Source organism: Somniosus microcephalus, chromosome 3 (genome assembly GCF_052327205.1).
Source record: "Somniosus microcephalus isolate GS21.2 chromosome 3, FLI_Smic_1.0, whole genome shotgun sequence".
Classification (NCBI taxonomy): domain Eukaryota; kingdom Metazoa; phylum Chordata; class Chondrichthyes; order Squaliformes; family Somniosidae; genus Somniosus; species Somniosus microcephalus.
In genome coordinates, this window is record NC_140989.1 from 353,381,069 (window position 1) to 353,400,723 (window position 19,655).

General features: G+C 46.0%; 1 protein-coding gene across 1 annotated transcript in view; it reads left to right on the forward strand.

Moving 5' to 3' along the window:
- The first annotated feature begins 17,202 nt into the window (after positions 1–17,202).
- LOC147122352 (uncharacterized) overlaps positions 17,203–19,655 on the forward strand; it is a 304,503-nt gene continuing 302,050 nt past the window's right edge. The window contains exon 1 of the mRNA XM_085983414.1: positions 17,203–17,621. Coding sequence (XP_085839540.1) covers positions 17,555–17,621 — 67 coding nt within the window. The 5' untranslated portion in view covers positions 17,203–17,554. The remainder of the gene's footprint in view (positions 17,622–19,655) is intronic.

Genomic DNA, 19,655 nt, shown 5'->3' on the forward strand with positions numbered 1-19,655 from the left:
AACTAGATCTCCATGTTGAAAAACAGTTGATTAAAGCCTTGTTTAATACTTAGGCCAAGTGCCCAGTGGTTTTCTTACGTCAGGGACCCTGCTGAATAGTGTCCTAGACCACTGCTCAGGGAGCTCATTGTGCTCCTTGAGTCTAAGAGGAATTATTAAAACCACTGCCATTTTTAGTGCCAGTCATCCAGGATGGGGCGGGGAGGTGTGGCGGGGCGGAGGGGGTTATGGGAGAGGGAGAAGTCAGAAAAGGTGGACGATTTCGTACTGAGTCTCGTCAGCATATAACAGACTGCATATAACATCTTAATGGATGGAAAATCGAGGACATGATGCCCTGATTCTCTGGTACAAATGATCAACTGGCGAGAGTCCTAGCCAGCACCTCAAACTCGAAAAATCAGCCCAAAGAAATTTTTCATAGAATTTATAAAAGTAGGTGCAATGCTGCGTAGTTTTAGTTTCAGGCCCGATTGTGTCAGGGCCATCACAGCATTAGGCTGTGTAGATGCACCATATGATGTGGTACCGAGCGACACAAACCAAGAAGGCCCCAGGCTCGGGTGACCATATTTTCTAAACCGAATCCGGGGACACACAGGGTGGGAGCACAGCAAAGAAGCCAGGACTGAGATGAGGAGGAATTTCTTTGCTCAGAGGGTTGTGAATCTTTGGAATTCTCTGCCCCAGAGGGCTGTGAATGCTGAGTCTGAGTATATTCAAGGCTGAGATAGATTGATTTTTGGACCCTAGGGGAGTCAAGGGATATGGAGATCGGGCGGGAAAGTGGAGCTGAGGTTGATGATCAGCCATAATCTTATTGAATGGCGGAGCAGGCTCGAGGGGCCGTATGGCCTACTCCTGCTCTTATTTCTTACGTTTTTATGTTCTTGGGACACGTTTCAAGAAAACCGGCATGATGACTTTGTTGCTTCTGCTAGTGGAATTATGCCTAGAGACGACGCCATTTTCACTTTACACCGAATCTCGAATCTTGCGAGTGTTCTGGTAATAGTGCTGTACCATCTACACTCGTCCCCGAACACCCTAACTTTTAATTTCTCAATTTTAAATCTGTTCCAAACAGACTGAGAGTTTCCATATAAGGGGCTGGATTTTGTCAATGGGGGCGCATTGGGGGCGGGACTGCTGGTTGTCAGGCTTCAGTCCTGCCCCCAACGACGTCCGGCCAACCCACACTATTTTCCCTTGATTGACCTTGTTAAGCCCACCCTGCGACGCGCCCCCCCACTGGCAAAATCACCCCCCCCCCCTTGTCTCAGAAGGTTTCAGAAACCTCCTCCCGGTGGGAGAATTTAGAGCTTACCTTATTTCGTAAATATAACCACGATGCATCATCTCATTGAAACTTATAAAATTCTGACAGGACTGGACAGACTAGATGCAGGAAGGATGTTCCTGATGGTCGGGGAGTCCAGAACCAGGGGTCACAGTCTAAGGATAAGGGGTAGGCCATTTAGGACAGAAATGAGGAGGAATTTCTTCACCCAGAGAGTGGTGAACCTGTGGAATTCTCTACCACAGAAGGCAGTAGAGGCCAATACATTAAATATATTCAAGAAGGAGTTGGATATATTTCTTAAGGCTAAAGGGATCAAGGGATATGGGGAGAAAGCAGGGACCGGGTACTGAATTTGGATGATCAGCCATGATCTAATTGAATGGCGGAGCAGGCTCGAGGGGCCGAATGGCCTACTCCTGCTCCTATCTTCTATGTTTCTAATCAGAGGTGGAGTAATTCCACTCGCCCACCAGCTCTCACTGCGCCCTCGGCTTCTCCCGCGCATTTTAAAGGCTCCGCCCTCCAGCCAGTCACTATTGGCCGAAACACGGGGTCAGGTGATTCAATCCCCCACAGTGCAGTGCGGCCCGAGCTACCGATGGGGCCTTTTCTCCTCCGCGCTGCATTGTGGGAAGACGGGGCTGCCATCGTCGCCTCGTTTCAACCGGCTCCTGGAATTCGTTCCTGAGCTCAAACCGGGCGGGAACAGGCCGAGAATCTCCCCCCGGGGTTTCTGTACGTTCACGTTTAAAAAAAGAACAAAGACTCAATACGGGGAAGAGTTTTCTGAACCGGGGACTCTTCTGGGGGACATTGTTTGCCCGGGGACACAGTACCTCATCCGTGGACTGTCCCCGGAAAACAGGGAGGTACAGTCAACCTACCCCAGGCAGACTCCCTGATCCTGCCTTGAGTTAACTGATCTCAGCTCAGTAACATTGGCTTTGGTTTACGTAGATTGGGAGGAGGAAGGATTTGCATTTCTAAAGCACCTTTCACAACCTCAGGACGTCCCAAAGTGCTTTACAGCCAATGAAGTACTTTTGAAGCGTCGTCACTTTTGTAATGTAGGAAACGCGGTAGCCAATTGGCGCACAGCAAGATCCCACAAACAACAATGTGATCATGACCAGATAACCTGCATTTTTAGTGGGATTATTGTGAGCCAGGGCACCGGGGAGAACTCCCCTGCTCTTTGTCAAATAGTTCCATTGGGATCTTTTACATCCACCTGAGAGGGCAGGCGAGCCTTTGGGTTAACATCTCATCTGAAGGGTGCCACCTCCTCGGGGCTTCTCCGGCTCTGCTGTTAACGTAGCTTTGACAGAAACCCCGTTTGCGCTCAAATTTCGCCTAAGTTACGGCAGCGGAAGAAGACCCGAGGAAATTCACACCATAAAATTTACCCCCATGTTGATGATATTGAAATCAGAACCTAACATAAATAAAGCCACTTGCCGACAGTGAATTGCCACTCCCTGAGCACCAGCTTCACAGCCGGTTCGATTCTGGCTCCTGTTCAGCTTTGGCCATCTGGGGTAAATCTTAACTTTGGGCGATACATCTCTCCCGAATGGAAATAAAAATGGGGAAGAGACGTAAGGTGGGCTGCCGACTCGCTATCGCCTGGTTTGCACTATCGCACACAGTCAAGATCTACCCCACTTTCTACTACACACACTAGTTTCAAGACAGGTGATTGATGGAAGATGGCTGCTGTATCTCCCGGTCCCATGTGTTATTATTCATCCTGGAAACCTGCCAAAGAATACTTAAAGTCAATAGAGGTGTTCATCTTGCGGTTCTTAAAATCCACTTTGTGCTGTCATAGAGATTGTCTTCTTTGTTTTTTTGAGTTGGTAGCACCCTCCTCTCTGAGTCACAAGGTTGTGAGTTTGAACCTCACAACAGGATTTGAACCTACAATCTGAGCTGGCACTCCCATGCAACACTGAGGGAGTGCTGCATTGTCAGAGGTGCCGTCCTTCAGAAGAGGCATTGAACCATGGCCCCTTATACCTGCACTGCTGCTTCAGGTGGGCATTGACATAAGAAAACTACTAGGCACTTGGTTTAAGCGTTAAACAAAGCTTTAATCAACTGTTTTACAACATGGAGGTCTAGTTGTGTCCGTCACTAGTTCCTGTTAAGAATGTCCTGCGCAAGCTGGGCCCGTGCCCGAGTATTTATACTCTCCCTGGACAGCGCCACCCGCAGGCCGCTCGGTATTATTTCATAAGTCTTTCTTTCATGAATGACTGATTCATGTCGGGCATTAAAGATAATTGAAAAGCAGGCAGCTGTACCAATGTCCTGGCTAATAGTCCTCCCTCAAGACCACAAAAATAGATTAACAGGCCAGTCATCTCACTGCTGTTTATGGGATCTTCTTGTTGTTGTGTCTGGGTATAATAAGACACAGACTGCAGGAGAAACGGTACAACAGGTGTTTACTCAACGTGGCTCACAGTGGAACTGCCTGTACAGATTACTACTCAGTGCTATATACAGGTGTGGTCACTGCCGGTACTACAGTATACATGAGCTGTAAAAAGTAGTTCCCCCCTTAAAGGTATATACATTACACTTGTGTACAAATGGCTTGCTTACATAATAACTATCACTGCACTTCAAAAGTGAATTCATTGTACGTGAAGCATTCTGAGACACTCCTGAGAGATATAACCAAGAGCGGTATAAATGCAAATCTTTCCTTTCTTCCTTTACTCCAGTTTTCTCCCCTCGTCCTTTCGCTTTTAAAGGAGCGCATCCTGCTGGAGCAAGCTTCCAAGATTAGCAGTGAGTGGCAGCAGACTTTTCGACAGTGAGGACTGTCACACCCGAGGCTGGTGCTGTCCCCTCGGGCCTGCACTATCCAACAAGGGTCACTGGACGGCAATCAGGAGGAGGAGCCCAGGCTCTCTGTCATAGCTCAAGCATACAGACCCCTAGGCCACGTCCTGAGAATCAGCTAACTCTGCCTAGGCTAGGAATCAAACGTAGAACCTTTTTGCTAGACAAAGGTATAAAAGGATATGGAGCCAAGGCAGGTGGATGGAGCTGAGATACAGATCAGCCATGATCTAATTGAATGGCGGAACTGGCTCGAGGGGCTGCATGGCCTACTCCCGCTCTTATGTTCCTTCTTGATCTGTGCAACATGAGGTATCCCAAACCATTGAGGTAACTGGAACTACAGGCTTAAGAACCATTATCAGTGTTGCTGTTAGCACGAACACACAACAGTAATAAATTCTTGCCAAAAATGCCACTCCTGGGAATGTCTTTTATTTCCACTTGAGAGGCCAGCTATAACTCCCGAGCAATTTATTTCTCCTTTTTCTTTCTTTTTCTCATACTTTTCTTTAATTTTGTTTTATTCCTCCCTTTTGTTTACTTTCATTATGCTGTCAACGTTTTGATTAGAAATGATAGATTGCAATGACTGGTCCAGTGCTTCAGTTAATATTTCCATTTACCTAATTGAATAGCTAACAAAGTAGGACCATTTTTTAATAAAATCAAATGACAGTTTTTAATCAACATACAACTCAGCAATACTCGGCTGTTTAATGACTGCTTGTTTCAGATCGACATCCAGGGCTGCAAAGGTGTTGCTCTCCCCTCCTGAATTAATGGAGGTTCTCACTGACAGGATGGGTGGATGACACCAGAGGACTGCCACTTCAGATGTCAGCTCACCTTGTGAGTGTAGCACACTGCTGCTCAGGTGGATTGCCCCTCAGTAATTTGAGTTTAAAGGAACATCGAGTTACATCGATTCTACGGCAGAGAAACAGGCCATTCAGCCCAACTGGTCTGTGATTTACGGTCTACACGAGCCTCCTTCCACTCTTCATCGCACCCCATCAGCATATCCTTCTTTTCCTTTCTCCCTCGTGTGTTTATCTAGCTTCCCCTTAAATGTGTCTATGCTATTCACCTCAACTACTCCTTGTGGTAGGGCATTCCACATTCTTACAACTCTTTGGGTAAGGAACTTTCTCCTGAATTCCCTATTGGATTTATTAGTGACTATTTTATATTTGTGGCCCCGAGTTCTGCTCTCCCCCGCAAGTGGAAATACTTCTCTATGTCTACCCTATCAAACCCTTTCATAATCTTAAAGACCTCTATCAGGTCACCCCTTAGTCTTCTCTTTTCTAGAGAAAAGAGCCCCAGCCCGTTCAATCTTTCCTGATAGGTAGAACCTCTCAGTTCTGGTATCATCCTTGTGAATCTTTTTTGCAACCTTCTGCAATATTTCTATTTCCTTTTTATATCACAACACTGGCATTTACTCAACAATGTGGAAAACTGCCCAGGTATGTCCCGTCCACAAAAAGCAAAACAAATCCAACCCAGCCAATTACCAGCCCATCAGTTTACTCTCAATCATTCGCAGAGCGATGGCAGGTGTCATCGACAGTGCTATCAAGCGACACTTACTCATCAATAACCTGCTCACCGATGCTCAGTTTGGGTTCCATCAGGACCACTCGACTCAAGACTTCATTACAGCCTTGGTCCAAACATGGACAAAAGAGCTGAATTCCGGAGGTGAGGTGAGAGTGACTGCCTTGACATCAAGACAGCATTTGACTGAGTGTGGCATCAAAGAGCCCGAGTAAAAAAGAAGTCAGTAGGAATCATAAGAACATGAGGACATGGGAATTAGGAGCAGGAGTAGGCCACACGGCCCTTCGAGCCTGCTCCGCCATTCAATAAGATCATGGCTGATCTTCGACCACAACTCCACTTTCCTGCCCGACACCCATATCCTTTAATTCCTCTGGAGTCCAAAAATCTATCGATCTCAGCCTTGAATATACTCAACGACTGAGCGTCCACAGCACTTTGGGGCAGAAAATTCCAAAGATTCGCAACCCTCTGAGTGAAGTCTTAAAAGGCCCGGCCCTTATCCTGAGACGATGCCCCCTAGTTCTAGACTCTCCAGCCAGGGGCAACAACCACTCAGCATCTACCCTGTCAATCCCCCTCAGAATAGATGTTTCAATGAGATCACCTCTCATTCTTCAAAACTCCAGCGAGTATCGGCCCAATCTATTCAAACTCTTCTCATAGGACAGCCCTCTCATCCCAGGGACCAATCTAGTGAACCTTCGTTGCACCGCCTCTAAGGCAAGTATATCCTTCCTTAAATAAGGAGACCAAAACTGTGCACCACCTTAAACATTCACTCCCTGCACCACCAGCGCACCATGTCTGCAGTGTGTACCATCTATAAGATGCACTGCAGCAACTCGCCAAGACCTCTTCAACAGCACCTCCCAAACCCGCTACCTCTACCACCTAGAAGGACAAGGGCAGCAGACGCATGGGAACACCACCACCTCCAATTCCCCTCCAAGTCACACACCATCCCGACTTGGAAATATATCGCCGTTCCTTCATCGTCACTAGGTCAAAAATCCTGGAACTCCCGACCTAACAGCACTGTGGGAGTACCTTCACCACACGGACTGCAGTGGCTCAAGAAGGCGGCTCACCCCGACCTTCTCAAGGGCAACTAGGGATGGGCAATAAATACTGGCCTTGCCAGCGACGCCCACATCCCAGGAATGAATAAAAAAATAATTCTCCCATATTCATCAGGTGGGACCCAGTTCTGATCTGTCAGCTGCTGTGGTATTTGAATAACCAGCCAGGGGTTCCAAATCCTATTTATTTTCTAGCAACTTCTGTTACAAAGTGTGCTTGTGATAATGGATGTCAGATGAAGCTCCGCTGTGATGGTCCCCCATGGTCAAATCGCATCCCCGAGCTCACAGTCTAGGCTCACATACAACTCTTGTCATTGGCAAAACTCCGAACGGCAGCCTGTATCTGTGAAACTAGACTTGATCACTCCAAAACTTTCCTGGCTGCCCTCCCATCCTCCACTCCCCATAAATCTCAGCTCATGCAAAACTCTGCTGCCTGTACCATCTCCCACAGGTTCCGCGCGCCCATTAATCTCATTCTTGTTAACCTCTATTTGCTCCCAGTCCCCCAACTCCTCAGATTTAAAATTCTTATTGTTGTGTTCAAATCCCTCTATGGCCACATCCTTCCCTATCTCTGTAACCCCCCTGCCCCTGCCACATTGAATTTACTATTCCTCTGGCTCCAGCCGATAGTCTATCACCCCCTCTCTTCATCTCAACTTTGGAGCGGTGCCTTCACCTGCCTGGATCCTACTCTCTGGAACTCCCTCCCGAAAGCCTTCTGTCTCTCCCCCTCCTTCTCCTAAGGCCCGCCTGAAAACCCATAAAGTTTGGTCAAGTTTTTGATCGCCCTTTCTAATTTCTCCTTGCTGGCTCAGCACTCATTTTACCTCAAGCCTCTGTGAAGTGCCTTGGGCTATTTCTCCATGTTAAATGCAAGCTTTTGTAGCACCTCAGTATGAGTCAATGCCTTCAGGAGATGAGGCGTGTGGTGCAAATGGGGAAAAAAAGAGGAATTTCTGAGAAGGGCCAAATCTTTAGCCCTATTTTATTGACATTGCTTATAGTGACGTAGGCTTTTAAACCAGTCCTGTATATGATATGGAAGATACAGGAAAGTAGTGCAATAACAAGAACTACTTGCATTTATATAGTGCCTTTAACATAGAAAGACGACCCATGGTGATTCACAGAGGTTTAATCAGACAAAAATGCATGCCGAAACAAAGAAGAAGGTATTGGTAGGCCTGACTAAAAGCCTGGTCAAGGAGATGGATTTTAAGGAGAACCTTAAAGGAGAAGAGGGAGGTGGTGAGGGAGAGGGATTCAGAGAGGGAATTCCAGACCTCAGGACATAAGCAGCTGAAGGTATGGTACCGATGATGGGGTGAAGGGAGGCGAGATGCACTAGGGGCTAGAGTCAGAGGAACGGAGAGTTCACGGAGGGTTGTTGGCCTGTAGATAAAGAAGAGGAGGTGGGGCAAGGACAAATCCTTGGAGTACTCCAGAGGAAATGGTGTAAGGGTGGGAAGAGAAGCCATTGCTGGAGAAGCTTTGGCTACGATCGGGTAGGTAAGAGTGGAACTAAGCAAGGGTTGTCTCACTGAGCTGAACAACGGAGGAAAGATGTTGGAGGAGGAAGGTGTGGTTGACTGGGATTTGAGAGGCGGCAACACGTTCAAGAACTTTGGAGATGAAAGGGAAATTGGAGGTGGGGTTGTTGTTTACATGGACAGAGGTGTCAAGGGTGGGTTTATTGAGGAGGGTGGTGATGGTGTCAAGGGTGGGTTTATTGAGGAGGGTGGTGATGGTGTCAAGGGTGGGTTTATTGAGGAGGGTGGTGATGGTGTCAAGGGTGGGTTTATTGAGGAGGGGGGTGATGGTGTCAAGGATGGGTTTTTTGAGGAGGGTGGTGATGGTGTCAAGGGTAGGTTTATTGAGGAGGGTGGTGATGGTGTCAAGGGTGGGTTTATTGAGGAGGGTGGTGATGGTGTCAAGGGTGGGTTTATTGAGGAGGGTGGTGATGGTGTCAAGGGTGGGTTTATTGAGGAGGGTGGTGATGGTGTCAAGGGTGGGTTTATTGATGAGGGGGGTGATGGTGTCAAGGGTGGGTTTATTGATGAGGGGGGTGATGGTGTCAAGGGTGGGTTTATTGAGGAGGGGGGTGATGGTGTCAAGGATGGGTTTATTGATGAGGGGGGTGATGGTGTCAAGGGTGGGTTTATTGAGGAGGGGGGTGATGGTGTCAAGGATGGGTTTTTTGAGGAGGGTGGTGATGGTGTCAAGGGTGGGTTTATTGAGGAGGGTGGTGATGGTGTCAAGGGTGGGTTTATTGAGGAGGGTGGTGATGGTGTCAAGGGTGGGTTTATTGAGGAGGGTGGTGATGGTGTCAAGGGTGGGTTTATTGATGAGGGGGGTGATGGTGTCAAGGGTGGGTTTATTGATGAGGGGGGTGATGGTGTCAAGGGTGGGTTTATTGAGGAGGGGGGTGATGGTGTCAAGGATGGGTTTTTTGAGGAGGGTGGTGATGGTGTCAAGGGTAGGTTTATTGAGGAGGGTGGTGATGGTGTCAAGGGTGGGTTTATTGAGGAGGGGGGTGATGGTGTCAAGGGTGGGTTTATTGATGAGGGGGGTGATGGTGTTGGTTTTGAAAGCAAGTGAAACAGTACCTGGGAAGAATTCCATTCTCAACGTCAGCTGGCCTGGAGGCCAGGAAGAGAAGTTGGGCAGTCTACCATTTAGGGAGAACGGGATTCAAGGGAGCAGGAGGTGGGTATGAGTGACAAGGTGAGCTCAAACAGGATGGGAGGGGAGATGTAGAAAAATCGAGAAACCAGCAAAAAACGTGGACACTTGAGTGCTAGGGCACTTGATGTTGGAGGTGCTGGTGAAGGGGGCAGTGAAGAGAGGGTTTTGAGGAGACTTGGTAGTGAAGAAAGAAGCCTGGGGTTGGCTTTGTTCTCCAGACTGTAAAAATAGTACAGGTTGTAAGGGAGAGAGACAGGCAGTCAAGGAAGATACAGCTCAGCTCTGACAATTTCCAGGTCTCATTAGAGATCACAAATATACAAAATTGAAACTGTTATAAAGAAATCTTCCACAAATGGATTCACGTGAAAGAATAAAGGGAACTTCAGTCGACAAGGCGTTTGTTAAACAATGCAGAGAAATTTATGTCATCGGCACAATGCAGAGAAATTTATGTCATTGGCACTCAAAGAGTTAACCAGGCCAAACCAATTAGCTGTAATTAGTCAAGTAAAATTACAGAAGGTCACAGCAACCTTTTGTTTAAATTATGGAAAATTTGGCCTTTATCAAAGATAATGAGCAGAACTTTTTTTTAAGTAGACGCACTACTGTAGCTCTTAGGGGCTTTATGCTCACAATTTCAAGTGGGCTAAGTAACATTTAATGAGTGTTGATGCCAGAAAAATAAGGCTCAATTTGCATGGATTTTATGAGGGTTGGAAAGTTTCATGCTTGCAGCTCATTGAAAATAACAGCCGTCACCGGAGCTCTGCTGAAGAAAATGTTCTCCACGGCACCATGAGGGAGTGGGATCCTTTCAACATTGCAACAAAATTTCTCCTCTTTTATTGAGAAATGAGGGAAAGCTTCCATGATTAATATCCTGCTAATTAAATCATGATTCCAAAATTTGCGGCACCACCGCAAAACGGATTTACTGACCATTCATCTCATTCCTGTTCGGGAGAGCTGGATTGCGCAAAATGGCTGCCACGCTTACCAAACATGAGTCCTAGGGCTGGATTTTGATACTGGAGGCGTGTAGGAGGCGGGACTACAACTTTCGGGGTTGTAGTCCCACCTCCATCGAGTTGTGGCCAACCCACTCGATTTTCACTTGATTGACCTTGTTGAGCCCACCCAGTGGGCTCAGCAGGCCAATTAAGGGCCACCCGGCAACAGGTGATGTTACAGACTGAAATTTCATCTGTCAAGAGCTTTTGACAGATGAAATATCAGCATTTGACAGCTGTTTGAAGCTGTCAAACACTGACTATCTGTACTCCAAGTTAAATCCTTCCTCTCAGGCTGATTTAGAGATCTCTCCAGAACAGAAAGCTGAATGCTGCAACTTTTGACAGCTCGCAGCCATTCTGCTTTCTGTGCCGGTGAGATGAGGGACTCCCGAGACCTGAAGGAAGGAAGGCTGTAAAGGTAAGTAAAGGTAAATAAAACTTCTTTAAACACTTTACACACACCAAACACATTTACCTTTGCACTCATGCACCCATCACTCACCTGAACACTGGATATCTCGAACCCTCCAAGCCCTTCAGCCCGACGGTCCGCCTCGCTAACTTGGCGTGGTTTAGAGCCATCGGGAAGCCCACACTTCAGGAATAAAAATAGGGATTAGGCTAAAAACTGCCTGTTAACAGGCAGTTAATTGGCACTATTCCCCTTCCCGCCTCGGGGAGGCGGCTCCCAGCACAGGTCGGGTATCTGCCTCCTTTGAAACTGGCATGGAGGCAGGTTGGGGGCAGGATGGGCTTGTGTCCCCTGATTTCGAGATTTTGACCCTCTACATGCCTCCAATCCCGCCTCCACGGCCCAATGAAAATCCTGCCCATAGAGTCATAAAGGAGGCCATTCGGCCCATCGAGCCCGCACCGGCTCTCTGTAGAGCAATCCAGTCAGTCCCATTCCCCCACTCTATCCCCGTAGCCCTGCAAGTTTATTTCCCTCAAGTGCCTGTCCAGTCTCCCCTTGAAATCATTGAGTGTCTCCACTTCCATCACTTCCGTCGGCAGCGAATTCCAGATCCTCAACACTCGCTGCGTAAAAAAGATTTTCCTCACGTCCCCCCTGTATCTCTTGCCCAAAACCTTAAATCTGTGTCCCCTAGTCCTTGTACCAGCAACTAGTGGGAACAGCCTTTCCCTGTCTAGCCTATCCAAACCCATCATAATCTTGTACAGCTCTATCAAATCACCCCTCAACCTCCTTTGCTCTAATGAAAACAAATCCAGCTTCTCCAACCTGTCCCTGTAGCTAAGATTCCCCATCCCCGGAACCATTCTGGTAAATCTCCTCTGCACCCTCTCAAGGGCCTTCACATCCTTCCTAAAGTGTGGTGACCAGAACTGGACGCAATACTCCAGTTGTGGCCTAACCAGCGTTTTATAAAGGTTCAGCATAACTTCTCTACTTTTTTAACTCAATTCCTCTATTTATGAAGGCCACTCTCTCAATATGTCCTGCCACCTTCAGGGAGCTGTGCACATGAATTCCCAGGTCCCTCTGTCTCTGCACACTCTTTAAAACTATGCCATTAAGTGTATATAGCCTCTCCCTGTTCCTTCTGCCAAAATGCATCACCTCACACTTCTCTGTATTAAATTCCATCTGCCACTTGTCTGCCCATTCTGCTAGCCTTTCTATGTCCTGTTGCAGTCGATTGGTATCACCCTCACTGTTTGCCACACCCCCAAGTTTTGTGTCATCAGCAAATTTAGAAATTCTACTCTGTATTCCAATATCCAGGTCATTTATATATATCAAAAAAAGCAGTGGCCCCAGCACTGATCCTTGGGGAACACCACTGTCTACCATCCTCCAGTCTGAAAAACAACCATTTACCACAATTCGCTGTTTCTGTCCTTAAGCCAATTCCTTATCCAAGCTGCCACTGACCCACCTATTCCATGAGCCTCAATTTTGTTAACCAGCCTTCTATGTGGTACTTTGTCAAACGCCTTCTGAAAATCCATGTAGACAACATCCACTGCATTCCCTTCATCAATCCTCCCTGTTACTTCATCAAAAAATTCAATTAGATTAGTCAAACACGATCTGCCTTTTACAAATCCATGTTGGCTCTCCTTAATTAGCTTAAACCTCTCCAAGAGCCCGTTAATTTTTTCCTTGATTACTGTTTCTAAAACTTTACCCACCACTGATGTTAAACTGACCAGCCTGTAGTTACTAGGATTGTCCTTACACCCTTTCTTGAACAATGGTGTCACATTTGCCACTTTCCCATTCTCAGGCATCTCCCCCGCATCTAGGGAAAATTGGAAAATGATGGCAAGCCTTTCCGCTATCTCCTCCCCCAATTCCCTCAGCAACCTGGGATGCAAGCCATCTGGACCAGGCAACTTGTCCACTCTAAGCATACCCAGCCTTTCAAGTACATCCTCTCTATTAATTTTCACCCCTTCCATTGCTTCTACCTTTTCCACTTCCACCGATATTTTGTCAGCATCCACCTCCTTAGTAAACACCGATACAAAGTACTCATTGAGTATTCTAGCCTTGCCCTGCGCCTCTAAGCATTCTTTGTCTCTAATAGGCCCCACCCCGCCTTTTACTACCCGCTTACTGTTTACATGCAGGTAGAAGATTGATCTTTAAGGGGGAGATGTTCCAAGTACAGGCTAGGTACATTCCAACAAGAGCGAAGGGTAAGGGAACCAAAGCAAAGTCTCATTGGATGATGAGGGAGATAGAGAATATGATGAAACAAAAAAAGAGGGCGTATGATGCATGTCAGGTGAATTCTTCAAGGGAGAACCAGACCAAATACAGTAAGCTGAGACGGGAAGTGAAGATGAAAATAAGATTGGCAAAGAGAGGATATGAATCACTTGCACATCAAAATGATTCATGTAAAGTGCTTTGAGACTTTTCCTTCATAAAATTTTCCTCAGGTTGGTAGAAAATGGCAACAACAACAACAACTTGTATTTATATAGTGCCTTTAAAGTGGTAAAATGTGCCAAGGCGCTTCACAGGAGCGTTATCAAACATAATTTGACACCGAACCACATAAGGCGATATTAGAATAGCAAAATACTGCGGATGCTGATGGGATCTTGCTGGAGGTGACGGAAATGGCGGAGGGTGATCCGTTGAATGTGGAGGCTGGTGGGGTGAAAGGTGAGGACAAGAGGGACCCTATTGTGGTTCTGGGAGGGAGGGGAAGGGGTGAGAGTGGAAGTGCGGGAAATGGAACGGACACAGTCAACCATGGTAGAGGGGAATCCTCGGTTGAGGAAAAAGGAAGACATATTGGAAGCATTTCCATTTCCGCCACCTCCAGGGTGATCCCACCACCAAACACATCTTCCCCTCCCCCCCTTTCAGCATTCCGAAGGGACCGCTCACTCCGCGACACCCTGGTCCACTCATCTATCACCCCCAACACCCCTTCCCCTTCCCACAGCACCTTCTTGTGCAAGCGCAGGAGACGCAACACCTGCCCTTTTACCTCCTCCCTTCCCACTGTCCAGGGCCCCAAACATTCCTTCCAGGTGAAACAGCGATTTACTTGTACTTCTTGCAATTTAATATTATGTATTTGCTGCTCACGATGCGGTCTCCTTGCAGATTGGGTGACTGCTTTGCAGAACACCTCCATTCAGTCTGTAAGCTTGACCCCGAGCTTCCGGTCGCCTGTCACTTTAATTCTCCGCTCCACTCCCACTCTGATCTCTCCGTCCTCAGCCTCTTACACTGTTCCAACAAAGCTCAACGTAAGCTCGAGGAATCTTTCGATTCGGCACTTTACAGCCTTCTGGACGCAACATCGAGTTCAACAATTTCATACTATAACCTCGGCCCCTATATTTTTTAATTTTTTTAATTTTCTCTCACATGGCAGCTGTTGATGATTCTGTCATTGCAATTTACACCTCATCTAGAGTCATCTTTTGTTTCTTAACTTGTCCCATTACCATCTCCTTTTTCCTTGCACCATCATCCTTTTTGCCTTCTAGCCTATCACTAACCTTCCCTGTGTTCTTTCCTCCTCTCCTCCCTTTCCCTGCCCCACACTTGCTTAAACATCTGTTACTTCTCTAACTTTTTCCAGTTCTGACGAAGGGTCATTGACCTGAAACGTTTGTGATGAAATATGCCATTCATCAGACTCTGTAGTTAACTGTATATATTGTATTGCCTGTCCCGGTGTTTGTACCTGGTATTGCATATAGGGCACCGCCCCCTTTGTGTGTCGGCTCCACCCATACCTGGCCCTACTTAAGACAAGTTCAGGCTTGTCTTGCAGTAGTACAGCAGCATGCTAGGTGAAGCTAGGTGCAGACACCGGCTTCTTTCCTTTGCTAATAAGAGCCTGTTTTATTCTGCTAACTTCGAGTCTTGGAGTTATTGAGGCACATCAACGTTAACTCTGTTTCTCTCTCCACGATGCTGCCTGACCTGCTGAGTGTTTCCGCCATTTTCTGTTAAGGAGATATTAGGGCAGATGACCAAAAGCTTGGTCAAAGAGGTAGGTTTTAAGGAGCGTCTTAAAGGAGGAAAGAGAGGCAGAGCGGTTTAGGGAGGGAACTATAAAGCTAAGGGCTTTGGCAGCTGAAGGCACGACCGCCAATGGTGGAGCGATTAAAATCGGGGATGCTCAAGAGACCAGAATTAGAGGAGCACAGATATCTCTGTTTTCAGTTTTTATTACAGATATCACGTGGGTTGGAGGCGATTACAGAGATATTGAGGGGCGAGGCCATGGAGGGATTTGAAAACAAGGATGAGAATTATAAAATCGAGGCATAGTAGAAGAAGTCAAGAGACATATTACTACAGTTAAGATACAAAGGCAGGAGATACTATACAAACTAGCCAAGTAAAGGATGTCAGGACCCCACATCCAGATGGCTTGTGCCTGCAGATACTGAAAGAAAATAAGGAGGAGATAGCAGAGGCACTAGTATCCATGTATAAAAAGTCAATAGGATAAGGAACAATGCCAGAGGACTGGCAGACAGCAATTATATTTCCTATCTTCAAATGGGGAGATAGATTTAATTCAGGGAATTATAGGCCAGTTATCTTTATGTTTGCGGTAGGAAAGATAGCAGAATCTTTGCTAAAAGATGAGATGATAAAACATCTAGAGGTGAAGAGTATAATTTAAATAAAATTATCAGTATGGATTTCTAAAAGGAAGGTCATGTTTAACCAACCTTATTGTATTCTTTGAAGTAGTAACAGAAAGAATAGGCAAGGGTATACATGGGTACACAGAGAGTGGGGAAAATGTGTAAATCTGCCGCACAAAATGGTTGTAACAGATAGCATTGACACATTTCAGGGGAGGCTTGATGCATATATGAGGAAGAAGGAAATAGAGGAATACATGGACAAGGTGAGAAGTGGTAATTAGAGTGGGAAGAGGCCCATGTGCAGTATAAACACCGGCATCGACCAATTGGCTTGACTCTATGAAATTCTATGTTTTGGTTGCGTATGATTATGCATTTATGCTGCTTACAGAATACAGTAGTGAGGGAGTGCTGTCCTTCAGATGAAACATTCAACCAAGATCTTGTATGCTTGTTCAAGTGGGTCTTATAAAGATCCCATGACACCATTCAGAGAAGAGCAGGACATTTCCTGGTGTCCTGGCCAACATTCTGCCCTCAACATAGCAACAGCAAAAAAATAGATTAACTGGTCATTCATCGGATTGCTGTTTGTGGGACCTTGCTGTGTGCAAAATGGCTGCCGCGTTTGTATAACAAGAATCACTTCAAAAGTAAATTGTATTGAAACACTTCGAGACATTTTTGAGAGATATGCTGTATAAATGCAAGATTGTTCTTCCTTTAACACTTCATTAATTATGCAAAAGAAAGCATTCTCTCATTTTCCGCTCAGAAAGGAACTCCCAGCATCTTATTCGTTCCAAAGAATGGATTGTCCTGAGTAGGACGAGTGTGGTTTTTTTCCCCCCAAAGCTTCCTCTTCTAATTAAGAAAAGTAATTAATTAGATCTTCCCGCAGTTTTCTTCCCAGCTGTTATCTGAGAAGAAACACTGCAAAATTTGAGCTCAGATTGCAGAACATTAATTTAAAGCCTGCGGGGGGAGTTGGTCCAAATGTACCTCCTAAATATGCTTTAGGTTGCAAATGGGGAAAAGCCTATGAAAATGAGTGCTTTTAGTCCAGGATAATCCCACTTAAACTTAAACTAAATAAACTTTCTGCTTTTTAATATCCTCTAAAACTATTAATGTAAACACCGAAAATGATAATCCCAACTCCCAAACTGTTGCAAAAAAGAACCAGCTGCAGATCGCGATCCAGTTGCTGCCTCTATGACGTCACATTTTCATTATTATTGTTTTTCCGAAAGCCACATGCTTTAAAAGCACCGAGCCCTTCCCTTGTTTAGAATGTCACAGGCAATGACTACCAGATGTTCGGTTCTACCATGGTTTGACACAGAGCAAATGCCAAAAGCAATGAGTAACAACTTAAAATATAAAAAAACCAACAGTAGCAAAACAAGTAAACAAACCAGCCCGGGTCTGTTTTCAACAGGACAGCTGTTCGGCTTTTCAATCTGTCAGGCATTCCTGTAGTCAGCTCAAATGGGCCCACATTTCAAAACTGCAGAGTATCCTGTTTTTTTCACCCTGATCAGCTGATTGGTCAGGCACATTCAAACTTCCTGTCAAAACAAATAAGCGTCTCATAAGGGTTTTTCCTTTTTCCCCCCCCTCTTGATAAGTGTCTGCAGTCATTCTTACTTTCAGTTTTGAGTGGTAGTGTTAAGGTTGATTATAGCTGAGGCTGCTGTAACGCATTCCCCCACCCCCTGGCCCCCACAGCTCTCTCCACCCCCACCCACCCACCCTCCCTTAGTTTGAAAGCACTGCTGCTTTCCTGGAGTCGTGCCCAGGGCTCTGCATCTAGGGTGGGATCTGGCTCAAGTCAGTTTACAGCAGAGGAAACAAACCCAACACATTCCTCTGCCGTTTGATTCACGTCAAGCACTCAAGAGCCTGAGAAGAAAAGTGTCAAGGGTTAAGGAATGGAGAAGAGGAACGGAACACTGAACACCACTGGCAGCAGCACTGAGTCATCAGTCATGATTCCAGGTAATACAGCATTGTTAATACTCAGTATACTTACCACTTCTGTTTTACTTTCAACAAGTGGTTGTTTGAATATTCGAAGCGGTGAAGCACTGGTTCCCTGACAGCTTCAGGAAGTTTAACCAAAGTAACAGCACAAGCCATACAGACCAGGGTTTGATTCCCGGTTGGTGCTGAACAGGCGGCTAAAGCGACAGTGGGGACCACTACAATGCCCCTGTGTCAGGGAGGAGAGAGTCAACTGCTAACTGCTACCCAGTGCTTTCAGCTCGAAGCTTCTATGTATGCAAAGCCCCTCAAAGTCAATGTTGGGCTGTCATTGCAGTTGAATAACCTGCCAGCGCTCACTAAGAATGGCACTCTGGTGAGGTACCTAAGCTCTAGAACGCCCTCCCGTAACCTCTCCACCTCTCTCTCCTCTTTTAAGTCATTCCTTAACACCTACCTCCTTGACCAAGTTCTTGGTCGCCTATCCTAATGTTTCCTTATGTGGCTTGGTGTTCATTTTTTTGTCTGATTATGCGCCTGTGAAAAGCCTTGGGACGTTTTACTACGTTAAAGGCGCTATATAAATGCAAGTTGTTGTACCAGAGGGTGGCTGATACCTGGTGAACTGTACTGCAACGAAGAGTTAACTGGGACAGGGGAAGGGATGGAGAAAATTGGCAAAATTGGCATTGAACATGTTTTGAAGGAAGGTTTTATCTGTAACTTATCCTTAAGTTCTTTAGACATTGTGAGTTATGGCTAGCATAGAATGACACAGCAGATTTCCACAATAACATACTAACTCTGTGTGATAGGCAATTTCAGAAAATCAAATCTGTCTTCTGTGCGAGGTAATTAAAAGCTTAAACTGTTATCTATTGGCAGAGTGAAAATGAATGGGGTTCTTTCACAGCTAATGTGCCCACAGAACATTTAAGGAAACAATCTTTGTCAAAGGTTGTTGGCAAATAGAGGATGTGATGATGTAAATCACCTTGAACTGTCTCATTGAGTAAGCGGCAGATCTTTACAAACACCCCCTCCCCCCGCTCATTTCTAAAGATTCTTTTCCAGCCTTCATTTTTTAATCTACATACATTTATCTCATTATTCAGTTTATTTTGTACATCACATAGAATTACACAGAATGTAAAGCACAGAAACAGGTCATTTGGCCCAACTGGTCTATGCCGGTGTTTATGCTCCACACGAGCCTCCTCCCACCCTACTTCATCTAACCCCATCAACAGAACCTCCTATTCCTTTCTCCCTCATATTTTTATCCAGCTTCCCCTTAAATGCATCGATGCTGTTCGCCTCAACTACTCCTTGTGGTAGCGAGTTCCACATTCTAACCGCTCTGGGTAAAGAAGTTTCTCCTGAATTCCCTATTGGATTTATTAATGATTCTCTTATATTTATGACCCCTCGTTCTGGTCTCGCCTGCAAGTGGAAACATCTTCTCTACGTCTTTGGTGGCCGTGCCTTCTGTTGCCTAGGCCCTAAGCTCTGGAATTCCCTGCCTAAACCTCTCCGCCTCTCTACCCTCCTTTAAGACGCTCCTTAAAACCTACCTCTTTGACCAAGCACCTGCCCTAATTTATCCTTATGTGGCTCGGTGTCAAATTTTTTGTCTCTCAATGCTCCTGTGCAGCACCTTGGGACGTTTTACTACATTAAAGGCTCTATATAAATACAAGTTGTAGTTGTTGTTGTTGTTTTCTACCCTATCAAACCCTTTCATAACCTTAAAGACCTCTATCAGGTCACCCCTCAACCTTCTCTTTTCTGGAGAAAAAAGCACCAGCCTGTTCAATCTTTCCTGATGGATATCACCTCTCAGTTCTGGTATCATCCTTGCAAATCTTTTTAAATTAATGTAATTAGTAATTAAGCGGAATACTGTAGGGATTGCGGCAGGCCAAAGCTTCTGGAGACCCAAAGGAATCGCTGAATCCTCAGTGAATCTGGCTACACCTTTGGCGCTTGGCTGCATCTTCACCTTCAGAAAACTTTCCTCAGATCTGAAGCTCTCTGGTTGCATGCGAT